General features: G+C 46.3%; 1 protein-coding gene across 1 annotated transcript in view; it reads left to right on the top strand.

Moving 5' to 3' along the window:
- Positions 1-15,630, top strand: part of LOC119463813 (uncharacterized) — a 32,926-nt gene that overhangs the window by 10,608 nt on the left and 6,688 nt on the right. The window contains exon 2 of the mRNA XM_037724636.2: positions 5,694-6,033. Within this exon, the coding sequence (XP_037580564.2) occupies positions 5,694-6,033 (340 nt within the window). The remainder of the gene's footprint in view (positions 1-5,693; positions 6,034-15,630) is intronic.

Raw genomic sequence — 15,630 nt, 5'->3', positions numbered from 1 at the left:
GGTTTGCGGATAAGTTAAATACAGAACGTGGCGTCAGCCCTTCGTATGTCACCTGAAGGCCCCATTGGCCTCACGAGGCGAGCACACCCGTCACTCACGACGCTGCTACATCCGTGGTGGTGACTATGGCGCATTACGATGATGATGATGAATGGCGATGATGATGACTCTATTCGGCACATCGTGTAACTTGCACCTTATCGCCGGCCGCGCGGTCAATGTCAAGCACATTGCACGAACACTCAACGCCCTCTTGAGTTCACTAATGTTTAAGTCGTTGGGTATCCCACATTGTTAGGACTGTCCTTATGCGCCACTTTGCAACAATGCGGGGACACTTAGAACTAGGCACCATCCCTGTGAATCCTCCACGTGGTCACTGATTTTAAGTTTCTTGAATCCATGAATACGTTTCTCTGGACGCTCTGTTTCCGTAGTGAACGTGATAGCCTGCCGTCTCGACACACTCTGGTTTGTCTCCCGGATCTCGTAGTAATGACTCCTCGAGTTATCCTTCGTACATGAAACACTCATGGCCTCAGGTAGGGGAGCCATAGACAATCTCTGGCTTGGCTTATTTTTCCCTGCACTAACTCGCATTCAAAAAGGAGACCCGGATAAAGAAGTTGCAGTTTAGCCCGAAAGGCGAAGCATCGATTGGAATAGCAAATTAGTAGAAACTAAGCAAGGATATGTGTATGTCGGCCGTATAAACTTGTAAACATTCGCTTATTAACTTAGTTAACAAGCGTGGTGTCACGCGCGCACAAGCAAACATAACACACCTCACTTGATGACCGCGCACGCTCGCTGTCGAAACGCTGGAGTGAGAGAGCGCGGCGACAGCAGCGAGCGATCTGGCCGGCGTCTTGCCTCTCGCTTCAACGCGAGCTAAGCGGCGAAAGCACAGAGGACACTAAGCAGCACTCGGCGAACTTTGTTCCCATCGCAAATCGCTTTCAAGATAATGCCCCCACGGACCCCCCCCCCCCCCCCGCGCCCGCGCGATACGGCGTCCTCGCCGGAGTAGAGCATTTTACCCTCCCTCCCCTCGCCCCGGTGCCTTACCCGCGACGGCAGACGGTGCGCCTTCTCCCCGCTTTCCTCCTTAGCGCGCGCGAGATTGACGGACCGTCGCCGGCAAGTGTCATGTCGCGAGGCTTAGAATTGAGCTTGTCTTATTTTAAATGATGCATGACAGCGAAAATGACAGAGATAGTACGGAGAGTGAAATGTAAAGTTTGGGTATAATAGCACATTACCTGAACTAACATTAGAACTTAAGCTACACATGGATGAAGGACATTTTCTACAGCACTGCAGAAATATAGGCCTGCAACTAACCAAGAAGATGTGTTGTATGAGCACGAAAACTTATGTGCAGCTGAGATAACAATACAAAACACGCAGTGGAAATTGGGACGTGTAACACAAAACTGCAGCAGAAATGCACAAATTGCAAAGTCGGAAAATTGAAGTATAGTGCAAGAAAAAGAAAGAGGTGAACTTACTTTAACCTATGCCGCATAAGTCATAAGCATAAGGTTGTCTGCAATCCTGGACAATCATCAATGCGCAAGGACCGAACAACAATAACAGCATACAAAAAGAAATTAGAGGCACACGTATGCGATGCAAGCGCATGCAAGGGGAAAGAAAGGATGGCGAATATCATGGTGGAGTACTCATAGTGATAAATAAAGAACCTTGGGTCGTGAGGTTAATTTGTGGTTAACTGTTTTATGGAATGGATGCCATAGAACAGTTATGGATACAGTGTTCCAACGTGAATTTGCACCTCTTGGTACAATTAAGTTACTGCTTCAAGCCGCCTTAATATCCCACTGTGCAGTTGCAGCACGGTAAACACCACAATTTAATTTCCTGCTTCCTACAGTATTGCTATGAAATGTTTTGAAGTGTTAAAAATGCTTCATGACTAATATCTATTTCATCCTGTTAAATCATTTATCTGGAAATGAACATTCCCAGGCTATTTTAAAAATGTCTGTTTTCATCAAATTGTTTTCCATAGGATTTTTATCGCGTGATAGTGTGGCGTGCACAACCTCTAATTGTTCGTAATGCTTTGTAAGGCAGTATTTTGCCGCGATTTTATCTCGATAGAGTGGATGTTTTTTATGCTGTTGCGGGACATAGTTATTGCGTTTATGTACACGTAAAGTTACATGAGTGACGACTGCAAAGGAAATGCTAGAGATTTATTTAAATATAACAAAACGGACAACAAGAGATCAGACCATTGCATTAAACTCCTCTTTCTGGTTTCAATAATCGATTCAGGAGAGCCATTTAAGAAGGAGATTGGCGCCGACATACTTCTAGAGATAATGGTCAGATGGAGGCCAACCACTCCCCCCCCCCCCCCAGGAAAAATAACTATGTTGTGTTTCATTGATTCGAGCAGCAGTGTGCCACCCTCATTGTTGTAATTTTCACAGTTAGGACATTCAGTGTCACCGCAGGCTATCTGTCTATTTATATTCTCTGTCAATGCATTGCTCGCTGCTATACAAGCACATGCTTGTATGGCAGCAACTTAAACACTGTAGCGCTTTTTAGCTATACATACAAGATAGCAGGAAACGTTAAGGCACGAGTTCAGTGAATGAATTTTGATGAGGTATAATTCGAGCCATAAGAGGCGTTTACTATCTAAGAATTGCTGTGCCGAAGCTCTTGAGTCAGTCCTACATAATTTAGCATCAGTGACTGCAAATAAATAATAAATAAAGAAAAAAACATTACATTTTGTACTTTGGCCACATTCAGAGGGAAAACACGTCACAATAATGCGAAGTACACTAGTTAAAAATGGGAAGCTTGTAAGGTAAATCTAGTTGTATTGCTCCGAGCAGAGCACAAATTTCCAAATTGCACTTTTACGGAACTCAAATGTCAAGTGAACTTCGTAACTATTTTACGTAAGTTGTCAAATGATTTGTATGAGTCGTCTGCTTTAAAAACATCAAAATATCTATATAGAGCATGATGTCTGTATTTGGTATAACGTTTCTGGGCACTATAGCGTAAAACTATTCCTATGTTTCTTATTCCAATCTACTGACGTCAAACTTGCGCAGCCGCTGACGCAAGCATCTTGCGGTGACTCGCAGCGTTGTTTGAACAGCCCAAGGAAACGCGCTTCTCGTTCATATAAGGTCACGTTTGTTTACTTTCAACGCGAGTAGCATTGCCTACCTTGACAGGTTTTATGATCTAATTGGCTGACTAGCGGTAAGGAGCACGCAAGAGTGGAGAGGGTTTCGATGTGGCTGAGCTAGCGTAGTGAAAGTACAAAACCATATGAGGATGGTTGTGCCGGCGTCTGCGATTGGCCCGCTTTCCCTTGCTTAGCTTTCTGGGCCTGGTCGAAGACATCGGTGGCGTACAACTGGAGAATAAAAATTCCGATAAAACGGATCCTCAGCGAAGAAGAGTTGGCAGAGCGATGTCGTATACATACAGAAAGGGCTCGACAACGTTATACTACCGCGCTAACATGGTTGTTATACGCGAATAAATCCATTTTCCCCGGCAGCTTCGAGTATCCAATGTCAGAGCGATCGGCAGGTAGCCATCTCTATTCCTTTCAGAATGATGCAGAGGCGCTATAACTTAAAGCTATTTCAAAATTTTCCATTCCATTTCTGCAATCAGCCCTCCACCGTCGGTCAAAATGTTTTCGGGCCACTCCCATTTCGATTCATCTGTCACGCGACGCCAGAAAGCCGCGAAAGCTGCTAACTTGATGTGACGTGTACACACTTATTATGCATGATTAGACTGAACAAAAGAAAGATAATTATTTCCAATTCTGCGCCTTTTTCATCATCAGCCCTCCGTAATTGGTCAAACACTTTCAGGCTGCGCCCACTTCGCCTGTCGGTCATGCGATGCCACAAAACCGCGAAAACTGGCCGCGTCAAAGTGACGTGCACGCATTAAAGATGCATTAATATGCCGTACAATATAGAAGTGTTTAGGAGTAGCCGGAGGCTACTTCCGTTCTGAAATGAATAGAAGATGGCTGCCCGCCGATCGCTCTGGCACTGGCTACTTGGAGTGGTATAATATATATATTTGCGTAAAGCAAAAATTTTTGCGCGGAAGTATAACGTTGTCGAGCCCTTCCAACACGTGCACTACATCGCTCTTCAGAAATTTCTTCGCTGAGCATCTATTTTAGCTGCATTTTTCACCCTACCGTTTCACGCTGCTGCAATTTTCTGCCACACACCGAAAGCTAAGCAAGAAGAAGCAGGCCGATCGCAGACACGGGCACCACCCTACTCATTAGGTTATCGACATTCACGGTGCCATCCAAACCCTCTCCACTTCTCCATGCTCCTCGCCTCTGGTAAGCCAGATGGTTAAGGTAAACCCGTAAATTTAGGCCCTGCTCTTCGCGTCGAAAGCCAACAAAAGGGACTCCTATAAACGAGGAGAGTGTTTCACTGGCCTGTTCAAACAACGCTGCGAGTCACCACCAGATGTCTGCCTCGGAAGTTGCGTAAATTGACGTCAGAAGATTGGAATAGTTTTACGTTACAGGGCCCCAGCTATACTTAATAAATTTCAGTTTCGTTTCGCATAATAACGTGTCTTTAATGCGTACACGCCACTTTGACGTGGTGAGTTCTGTCGGTTTCGTGATGCCGCGGGACAAATAGTGGAAGTGGCAGCAGCCCACTTTGTCTGTCCACTTCGGCTGGTGAAAAAAAGGCATAGAGTCGGAAATATTTCTTTTTTCTTATCTTCGGTCTAATTATACATAAGCAGTGTGTACATGTCATATCAGCTCGGGAGTTTCACGGTTTTCGTGACGAAGTGTGACAGAGAGTTGAAGTGGGGTGGCCCGAAAAATGTTTGGCCAATCTTGGAGGGCTGATTGCAGAAATGAAATAAAAACAGTTTGGAATAACTTAATGCTGTAGCACCCCTGAAGCCAATACTTAGCTCTTCATTCTCGAAACATAATAATATTATTTACCAGCAATGCATATCTCAGGTGAAATTATGTTCGTATTGTTGCCAACTTGTATAAGAACTTGGCCAATAAATGAACAGTGTTTGGCTAGTGGTGTTAGAATTGAGCTTTCCTAAATTCAGAATATAAATTATGATTGCTTCCATTGTTGTTCATTGAGGGCATCTCAGCACATATGACAAATATTTGTATAGCACATATGACCAGTTGAATTTATGTACAGGTATGCCTTTTGCAGATTTTTTTCCCACAACAAGCCAATATCGGTAGTAACGTTGGCGGAGTGTTACTTGATACCACGGATAAAACGGGCACGGGAAACTATTTCAAAATGGTGGCTAGCAGGGCTTGCTGTACGAACACATACTTTGGCAAACAGCGCAAAAAAACGGGACACAGAAGAGGAGCACACGCCACAGGCGCTGTGTCGTGTGCCTGTTGGAAGCAAAAACAGCGTTCAGCGCCTGTATTCGTGCGCTCGTTTCTGTGTCCCGTTTTTGCGCCTTTTGCCGAAGTATGAAAGCTATCTGGAAGGAAATGGTAGCATTTCACCAGCCCAGAGTTGACCTCCATACGTATACCGCTTCCCCTGAACTTTGAAAGCAGTGCTGCGATCAGCGCCCATGAGGCACGACGTTACCGCTATTTGTAGTGAAACTCCCACTGCGCGGCGATTGTGCAGGCTGCGTGCAGGGACAGTTCCTGAGGCGGTTCCGAAGCTGCGTGCTGCCGCACGAGAGACGGGCGCGGCTGTGGGAGCGAAACGAGCAGTACTGCAGTGCCGGCCGCCATCTGGAGTACCGGCGCCGGTCCCAACGCTGCATTTGCCAGCCCGGCTACTACCGTGACGAGGAGACCAACAACTGCTACGACGCGAGGCGCTGTGGCCAGTGCGACAGCTCCAAGCACGAGCGCTTCAGTAGCTGCACGAACGACTGCGAGTCGGTTTGCGGCAAGCCAGTGATACAGCAGTGCGACAAGCCCTGCGTACCTGGCTGCGAGTGCATGAAGGGATACATCAGGTGTATATAAATTTGATTCATTCATTCGGTCCCACCGCGAAACGTCTCCGCATGCATTCGGACAAACCCGAGCATTGGGAGTTTGGTGTCATTGTTCGGAAATCAGTAGTGATTTCGCATAATTTCTGCACAGTTCCCGTTAAAAAAATATGCGGCAGGCATACAAAATTACCCGGCTGCTTAAATGGAAAGTTTCAATCAGGAATTTTAGCTTTTACGCTTTCAAATGAATGAAGGGTGAAAAGAAAGTCTGACACGGTGGCCGGTATTTTTACGAAGGAATGTTGACGAAGCGGTTAAAAAATGCTATGCAACTGATTATATTCTGCACAGCGTTTTAAACCATAGTGCTTTTGAACCATAGTGCATAGTGCTTTTGAACCATAGCTTTTGAGCCATAGCATAGTGCTTTTGAACCATAGGCACCTGCCAGTGAAGACTGCTAGAAATGGTGACCCCCACCACGTGACCCACGTGACCACGCATGATTGCATCGTTACATGATTGCAACTATCGCGTCTTACATGCCGTAAGCACTATATGAATATGGGACATGCCGTAATGGGGCACTCCCGCATAATTGTGATCCACCTGGTTTTTTTTAACAAGCACCCAATGCCCGGTACGCGGACGTTTTGCATTTCGCCTTCATCAAAATGCGGCTCCCACGGCCAGGATTTGATCCCGGGCCCTCGGGCTTAACAGGTCAATGCGATAGCTTTTACGCAACCACGGCGAGTTTCCGGGATGGGCCACATTTGCTATGAAACTGTATCCAGGGTCGGCGCACCGACTAGACCTGGCCGATCCTGTAGATAATGTATTATTAAACTGCATTTTACTTCGAGAACAAACGACCAAGCAGACCAAATAGACTTAAAAAGCTCGCTCGATTAAGTGGATCGTGCTCTTATAACGTATATTTGTTGGAATAAGGATATTTAGGTGTCATCTGTTTTATCCCTGCGTAATTCCGTAAAAGACAAGGCCACCGTCTAGGACAAATGTAAAGTTAGTAAACATGGCAGTGCTGTCCTTCGTGGGAACTATGCGGCCGAGAGCAGCACCTAGCAGCCACGCGTTCAGGATACTTCTGGAGAGTTCGCAAAAAACATTGCATTAAACATTTTTTACTGGAAAGATTTGACTGATATCACTTACGCTATGCATCAGGTTCTATAAGCAGTGCTCCCACGGTAGTGTCTACAAAGAGACGGAATAATAGGAACAAAGTGCCACGTTGTAGTGGCGGTGAACAGGCAGTACCAAAAATGCTAATCACGAATTTAATGCTTCATTGGGGGAACTTGTGCCCAGAAACACAGGTGACACAGAAAGCACAACTGATAGCGGGGAGCACGGTCACCGTTCTCTGAGATCTCATCTATGTGTGTAGTGCGCCGACCATTTATACAAGTCGTAGATTCCAGCGTAATCGCTTGTGTTCGAGTGTGCTCAAGAATGCATAGCACCGTTCGTGTCACGTATGGAATGTGCTTAGACAAGGGTCCCTCGCTATAGAATCGGCGGCAACATTCCAGAGAGCCCCGATACACGAATGTGCGTCTTGCGCCGAGCGATAACACTGTAAGAATGATTGGCCGGTGAAAAACGATCACCGCAAAACAAACACGATATACGGTTGTCCATGCCCCTATTTTAAGAAGCATCGACCCGATGCTGCAAACAAAACATGAAATCAAGAAAAGGTATTCGTACATGAAGAAAACTGACAAGGCAAGAGTAAGAAGTGAAGTCCCAGAATTCGCTAAAGCCTTTTGAATGGCTTAAGCCGCATTAAGTGGACGAGCTAAGGTCCTGCGTGGCGCCGCCGTGATTGCGCAATGCCATTGGGCATTGCCATCAGGGACAGTGCGCCAAGGACGTCAGAGTGTCTTAGTAGTAGATTTTTATGGCGCAAAAGGCAACTGTGGACCAAAGAGCGCCAAACACAGGGTTGGTGGTCGACTCAGGTTAATAAACACTTCACAAGGAGGCGTCAGAGTATTTTTCACGATCTGAAAAATTAGAATCCACTTTATTTTCAACACACAAGTTGGGGGCCCCCCAGGCAAAAAGCTGTCTCAGACAGCTTGCAAATGTGTCGCATACATTTTTCATTGCGTCCACGTCGGAGTTCATACCCAAAGATGGTCGCCGTTTTGGTATTCCATGTATAATTGTCAAAGATTGGAGTACCGACTGTCGATTCTTTGCTGGTTCTTCATGTGCCGGCGGGTGAGCTGTCGGGCGAGCTGTCGGGCTTGTTCGGTGCGCTGAAGGCAGGCGGCGACGTTGAGGTTGTCTTCGTCGCGGAAGTTCGGCAGCGTGGCGTCAAGCATCAGCAACCGATTCCTTCCGTATACCAGCTTGAACGGCGTCATCTTCTTTGTTTGTTGCTTTGCTGTATTGTACTCACCAGTTGCGAACGGAAGGACGGCGTCCAACTTGTACTCGACGTCGAAGTTTGGTGCTAACATGTCGGCGCGTGTCTTGTTTAGGCATTCTGTAAAAACGATTCGTCTGCGGGTGGTACGTGGTGGTCCTCCGGTGACTTGCTTGGCTGTATTGCAGAACAGCTTGAGTTAGCTCCGCTGTAAAGGTCGTTCTTTTGTTCATGATGAGGACTTCTTCGGCACCATGTCGTAGCAGGATGTTCTCGACGAAGAATTTCGCTACTTCGGCCGCACTACATTTGGGCATGTCTTTTGTTTCGGCGTAGCGCGTAAAGTAGTCGGTAGCGACGACGACCTAATAATTTCCAGGTGTCAAAGTCGAAATAGGCCCGAGTAACTCCATTCCAATGTGCTGGAATGGTCAGCAAGGAGGCTTGGTTGGCTGTAGCAGTCCCGCTGGCTTTGTCGTTGGCGTCTTGCGACGCTGAGCATCTCGGCAGGTCTTGACTCAATGGGTGACGCCGGCGTTCAGGGACGGCAAGTAATACTTATCCTGAATACTCGAAAGCGTACAGAAAAATAAATCTGAGGTGGCCTGTCATTGTATCATCACACAGAACTTGCAGAACCTCTGGCCGCATTTCTGAAGGCACCACGAGAAGGCAGTTGACATGGACTGGCGACAAGTTCTCTATGAGGACGTTGTTTTGTAACAGAAACTTAGACTATCCACACCTAATTTTCCTAGCGATTAAGATGGTCTTGCTATCCAAGTAATCGACAAGGCTTCTTAGTTGTGGTTCGGCTCATTGATATTCGGTGAAGTCCGTCTGCTTTTATTATTTCCAGAGAGGCGTCCCGTCTTGTTCGTTTTTCGGTGGCGCGTCGATGGAAACGTGAGACAGGCATTCGGCATCAGAGTGTTGGCGTATGGACTTGCAGACCAGGGTGATGTTCAATTATTGCAGTCTTATGCTCCACAGTTCGCAGCATACCCTAAAGAGTACTTGAAGTTTGCCAGCCAACACAAGGTGTTGTGGTAGCTTACGACTTTGAAGGTCCTATCCTATAGGTCAGGAAAAAAGTTTGCCGTAGCTAAAACGATAGCGAGGCACTTTTTTTCTGTCGTAGACAGTTTAGCTTCCGGTTTCGACAGCGACCGGCTAACGTTAGCCACGACCCTTTCAAGTCCGTCTTTCCTTTGGACTAGCACGGTACCAAGCCCTGCGCTACTTGCATCGGTGTGAATTTCCGTATCGGCGTTTCGTCGAAGTAATAAGTGCCGGTGGTGACAGCAGTCGTCGTTTCAGTTCTTGAAATGCTTCGACCTGCGGCGTGTCCCACTTAAAATCGAAGTCTGATTTCGTTAGATGAGTCAGATGCACGTTGATGCATGAAAAGTCCATGACAAAGTGCCTAATGTAGGCATGCAGGCTAAGGAGTGTGTGTGCCGCCTTCTTGACGATGGGCCGTGGAAACATTGTCATGGCGGTTGTCTTCCGCGGATTGGGTCCGGCTTCAGACTTGTTCATGGCATGGCCCAGGGACAGGAGTTCTTCGTACGCGAAGCGGCACATTTCCGGCTGCAGGTTGAATCAGGATGACTGTATTGCCTCCAGAATGGTTCCAAGCCACCTGAGGTGATCATCAGAGCTTGCTATAAAGACGAGGACGTCATTAAAGTAGACAGAGACAGTTCTGTCAGTTCAAGCCAACCAACACAGTGCCCACAACGCGCTAGAACGTTGCAGCGGCTTAGCAAATCCCGAACGGTGTGACCTTGAACTCGATAGACCATCCGGCGTGATAAACGTGGTCTTCTTTCGATCCCTTTCGTCGACTTTAAATTGCCAATAACCACACGTGAGATGCATCGAACAAAAATACTTTGCATTTCAGAGCAAGTCCCATGCACCGGCCGTCTATCCGTAAGACGTCCTTCTTCGTGACTGTTCAGACGGCGATAATCGGCACAAAAATGCTGAGTTCCGTCCTTCTTCACTAAAATCACACGGTACGCCTATGGGCTCTTTGACGGCTGAATAATATCGTCGTGCTGTATTTTGTTGACTTGTTGATTTATGGTTTCTCGTTTTTACCACTCGCGGAGTGGTGAAGCGCATTCTTCTGTTATTATGCAAAGCTTAGGAACTGGTATTTGCCGAATCTGATGAGCACAAAAAACAGTATTTGTATAATTGGAGGAGGCTTTTGAGAGGTTCTTGTTTAGTCATGTGTATTGCTGGGAAGACTCGGATTAAAATCGAAAGCTTGTTGAGGTAATTGGGCCATCAAGGAAAGTGGTGTACAATCCTAGGTGACCAATCCATTGCTGACTGTCGTGACTTCTTCCATGCATGGGATCTTCGTACCCTTGTTGAGGTGGTTATATTCCTGGCAGGTGTTTGTCGCCTTTAGCTGCGCTTTTCCTCCATGCAACTGGACGATTCCCCTTGCGATGTCGATTTCACGGTGGAGCAGCAGGTGATAGTCGCTCTCGAGGTTGGCTTCCAAGGCTCCGGCAGCTGCTGAGCTAACGGAAATCATGGTGCTTGCGCGAGGCGTGATACTCACTGTATTGTCGAGTACATTTAAGACATGGTGCCTAAGTATCTTCTGTGGGGTATCGCTTGGTCTGTAGACAGTGTTATTGACTGTCAATTTAGGTAGATGGCTGCGCAGGGTTGACTCGGGAAGTCCAGGCTGACAATTACGTCCCGTGGGCATTGTTACAGGATAAAGATTGTCATAGAGTAAGTCCAGTCATGAACTGTGAATTTTGCCGAGCGGATTTCAGTCGGCTTTATTAGGTGACCTGCAGCTGTCTGGATTTGAGGGCCGTCCCATGCAGTCTTAACTTTCTTCAACTTGGCGGCGTTCTTGAACTGATGACGCAATAGTCGGCTCCAGTGTCTTCTAGAGCGATTCATTGTAGCCGTCGAGAAGCACGTCGAGGTCAGTGGTTCTCTGCCTTTGCATTGCAGTTAGGTCGTCGCGTTAGATCCTGACTGCATCGCTTTGTCCCAGTGATGTTACATCGCCTCGTCTCGTCTTCTTTATGCGACATAATCTCGGCTTGGATGCCTTGTCTGGGTGGTGCCATATCGTTGCTACGTTGTCTGGATGGCTCTTGTAGCGCCGTCGTCGACGATGGTGAATGTTTCACACTTCAAAGGAACAGCAACCGCACCTCCATCGGTTGCTCTTTCAGAATTCCGGACATGGCAAATGGAAGAGCCATGGGTAGGAGCCGTGTACGGTCGGCACTGTCGCGACAGGTAACGGCCTTACGGCTGTGAACGGGAAGGTCATCCTGTTATCCACTGAGTTACCCCCAGGTAGTCGGCGATATTACGTGGTCACTCGCCTTCATGGGGACGCGACGTGTTGACGGCGAAGCCTCATAGTCCTACCTCATGGTATGGGCATCGGCAGTGGATTGGGCTGGTTTCTCTTCATTGATAGTTGAGCAGGCGGTGCTCCGCGGCACGCCAAACATCCGTGCAAGCGTCGTTGGAGCGTCTCTGTGTTGGCAGTGGTCACGTTTTTCTTGGTCGCGCTGTGGTTTTGCTTTGTTTTCTTCAGCTTTTGTGTTTGTGAACTGTGTTTGCGCTTCGTGACGTCTTTTAAGAGTCGATATTCCCTTCAGTGAGTGACTGCTGATATATTTGTACGCTACAACGAACAGGCAACGAAGTCATCGGCTTTCACGGCCGACTGCGGCGGCCAGCCGCTCTCCGCCACGAAGTGCTGCAGCCTGCATTCCTCGGCGTGTTTGGGTGTCACATGCAAAATGCGTTTATATTCAGCCAGTGTACCGAAGTATTTCGTGCCTGGCTGTACGAGCGGGTACAGAAGCAACCCAGACAAGCGACACCTTTTGCGTCACCATCGGACCCCAAGCTTCTTGAAAGGTGGACAAGAGCTATTTCCCGTGCCGACAAGTTGTTCGGCAAGACAGGCAAAGTGCGCGACATTCACTTCCAGTCGTCGGACATACTCAAAACATGCAAGCATTTTGTCCATGGCGAGGTTGTAGAGATTGAACGGGGTGCATGTTCGCTGAGAAGTGGTACCATTCCGACGCAATTCCCAAACTTGCCCAGTTATCTTTCTTCTGCACCTAAAAGGCGGCGGTCACAAAAAAGAGAGCAAGTGCTTATAGGCTTGCAGAGCTTGCGGCTTGCCAGCCACCTCACGAAGAGCCACCAGAGCTTCCGAGTGATTGCAAGAGCCCTGACCTCGCGAACATAATCGAGAAGAGTGCTTCACTGCGGCTGCCTCGAAACTGGCTATTGTCAGTTGTGGAAGAGGAGCCAGAGCACAGTCGACAAGCGGTATTATACGAAGCAGGGATGAACGCAGGTATTTTTTATATTCTGAAGAGTGTTGAACCCGAACGCATTTCTTTGTACGAAAAAAGTGTCAGGAAATTGACTGCGCAGTAAAAGCACAAAGAGAAAAAAAAAGAAAGCAAAACTTGTTTAAAGTTGCACAATATATATTTGCTTCCTGAAATATGTAAATAATGTTCATTACATATTGAAATTTATCACCAGATTGTCTCGTGCCGTTTATCTTAGTTTCGTGCGTGCATTATATTTGTGTTCTCTAACGTGGAAAACTCCCAGTAAAATACTAGCGATGAATATATACAAATAATGGGAATAAATGCTAGTGAGGGCCGTTCGTTTACAGCGAAGCTGTATTGGCTAGCCGATTCATCCATCTGTCGCCTGTACGCAGAAACTATCAGCATCAGGAATGGCTCGAGCGTCGTCGTCTTCTTGTACAGCTGACTCCGTTGCTGCTAATCATTCCAGCGTAGAATTTCACTTCCCTTCTGTCGTCGCAATAGGGAGGCCGCGTTTACGGAGGTATGAGCCATTGCTTAAGGGGGTATGAACCATTCATTGTCTCACGTGACGGACAGATTTAATTTTGAAGCAATTCAATTTGGAAGAATAGCAAGTGACAATGCGACAACGGCGGACTGCGGGCATACCGTCAGTGACGTCGCTTTCTCCGCCGCAGCCGAACGCTTATGTAACCTCATTAAGAAACACAAAGACGTGACCAATAATTGAGAAAAACTTTAATGAACCGTCGGGATTAACCCAGTGTTAAACACCGGGATCGCACGTTTCAGCTTCGCTGGTTAACCTGCTGTACGGAGTGCTTGGGCGGTGACTTTTTTTGTTCTTCTTCGTTCTGGAACAAAAGCCATGTGATACCGTTTGCAGGTCGTCCCTAGTTCATATGGGTTCTCCCACGGAGAGGCTCTCCAGTGCTTCCCAATCAGCGCCGTCAGGTGTTCAGGTCGACGCCACGCATTGCGCGCTGCATTACATCAGAAAATAAAGTTCCAGTTGCATAGAGTAGTTGCTCGATTTCTCTCGAGTAGGCGAATTGCCCTTGCACAGGTATCACTGGATACCTAGGAGTGCGCATATTCTTTCAACGCGTTGCATGCGTCTGGTTTATCGTGGCATATTCGCGGCCACATATATCAGGTTGTTTTATTGAGTACTCCATTTTAACAGCCCTCCCAGTCGAGGAGTCTCACGTTTCTTTATTTTGTAAAGCTTGATGCCCAGGTGGCAGGTAAACAATGCTTAGAAAATCATACCATGAAAAATTTTAGGAGCACGAAAGCAAACAAAACGTGTTCCCCGGAGCTTCGCTCTTTACCTGGATTAAGATGTATGCTGGTGGCAGTATACCGCATGTCCCAGGGAGACACTTATCATTGTTGTCGTCTGAGTAATACCTTAATAGAGTTGGAAGCTGGACATGCACTGAGAGCACGTTGCACGTATGTGACGTATGTTAGCAGGTAAGCAGGTATTGCGGTTCATACTTAACGCGCCTCCTATTTCGATCACGGGCTGAGCTATGGCAACGCCTCTAGGCCTGTAGCGGTTCAATCCTGAGATTGAAACTCCTTTGCAATATATACAAAAGTAAAACTGCTATTGACAAAACGCTCTTCATTAAGGAGCCGCATTACGTTTCATCTAGGAGCGACTACAGGAACAAAATCAGAGCTTATCAGTGCCGTGCCAATATGTTTATATATATTTTTTTCCTAACACGACTAACGATTGGAATCAGCTCCCTAATGAAGTGATGATAGCGGCTAGTATTGAATATGCTATTGAGAGTCATATTCCTTGCATGGTCTTTTATGCATTTCAGAACATACACTGCTGTGGGCACTGTTTTCCCATTTTCTGCTTTAGAAGTTGTTCTACTCTTTGTTTGTTTGTCTTCCGCTATTGAGAATTTCTGTGTTTAACCGATGTTGCAGTTACTGATGTATCCTTTTGATATTGACGAACATTTTTCTCTTGTGACCCCCTGTATTGTACCCCCCTGGGATAATGCCGTACAGGCGATGTAGGCGTACCGAATAAATAAATAAATAAATAAATAAATAAATAAATAAATAAATAAATAAATAAATAAATAAATAAATAAATAAATAAATAAATAAATAAATAATAAATAAATAAATAAATAAATAAATAAATAAATAAATAAATAAATAAATAAATAAATAAATAAATAAATTACGGGTAATATCGAAGCTCAAAGATTAGCAACAACATGCTAAGAAGTTTCCCAATCGCAAAATCTTGTTGAGACCTTTCAGGAAAACGCGAAAGCTTGTCACTCGTTGTCAGCAGCACGTTCGCTGTGTACCCTCTGCGCTATCCCACATGCAGCATGGCACCGTACGATAGACGACGCTGTGACCGCAAGTTGGTGCTAGAAAACGTTCTATAAAATTGGCGATAACGCTCGACAGAGTTCCAATAGATGAATGCGTGTCTTGCGAATAGCGCCTTCACGTGCAGAATACTAAACCTGAACACTTGTCAGAGAGAATGCGTCTAACTAATCAGCTTTTATATATCCAAGCATAATGCTAATACAATCTAAAAGAACATAATTGCGTTGGGAAGTGGTTTTGTAAACGCACCTATGAGCGAACCATGGCTTTCGGCCCTTATTATTTAGCTATCACCATCACATTCACAGCGCTGTTAAAATCAGTCTGCTAGATTTTTTTGACGTGATTTACACCCCATCAGATGGCTGTTTGGATATGACATTGTACTGAAGAGCCCGAGGTAAACTTGTTAAATTTGTAACCCTGGCAGACGCAGTCAGATCGCAGCAGAACGTTAAGAGTAGT

The sequence above is a fragment of the Dermacentor silvarum genome, chromosome 9, assembly GCF_013339745.2.
Source record: "Dermacentor silvarum isolate Dsil-2018 chromosome 9, BIME_Dsil_1.4, whole genome shotgun sequence".
Taxonomy (NCBI): Eukaryota; Metazoa; Arthropoda; class Arachnida; order Ixodida; family Ixodidae; genus Dermacentor; species Dermacentor silvarum.
Note: the sequence above shows the minus strand (reverse complement) of the source record. Positions and strands in the feature narration are given on the sequence as shown.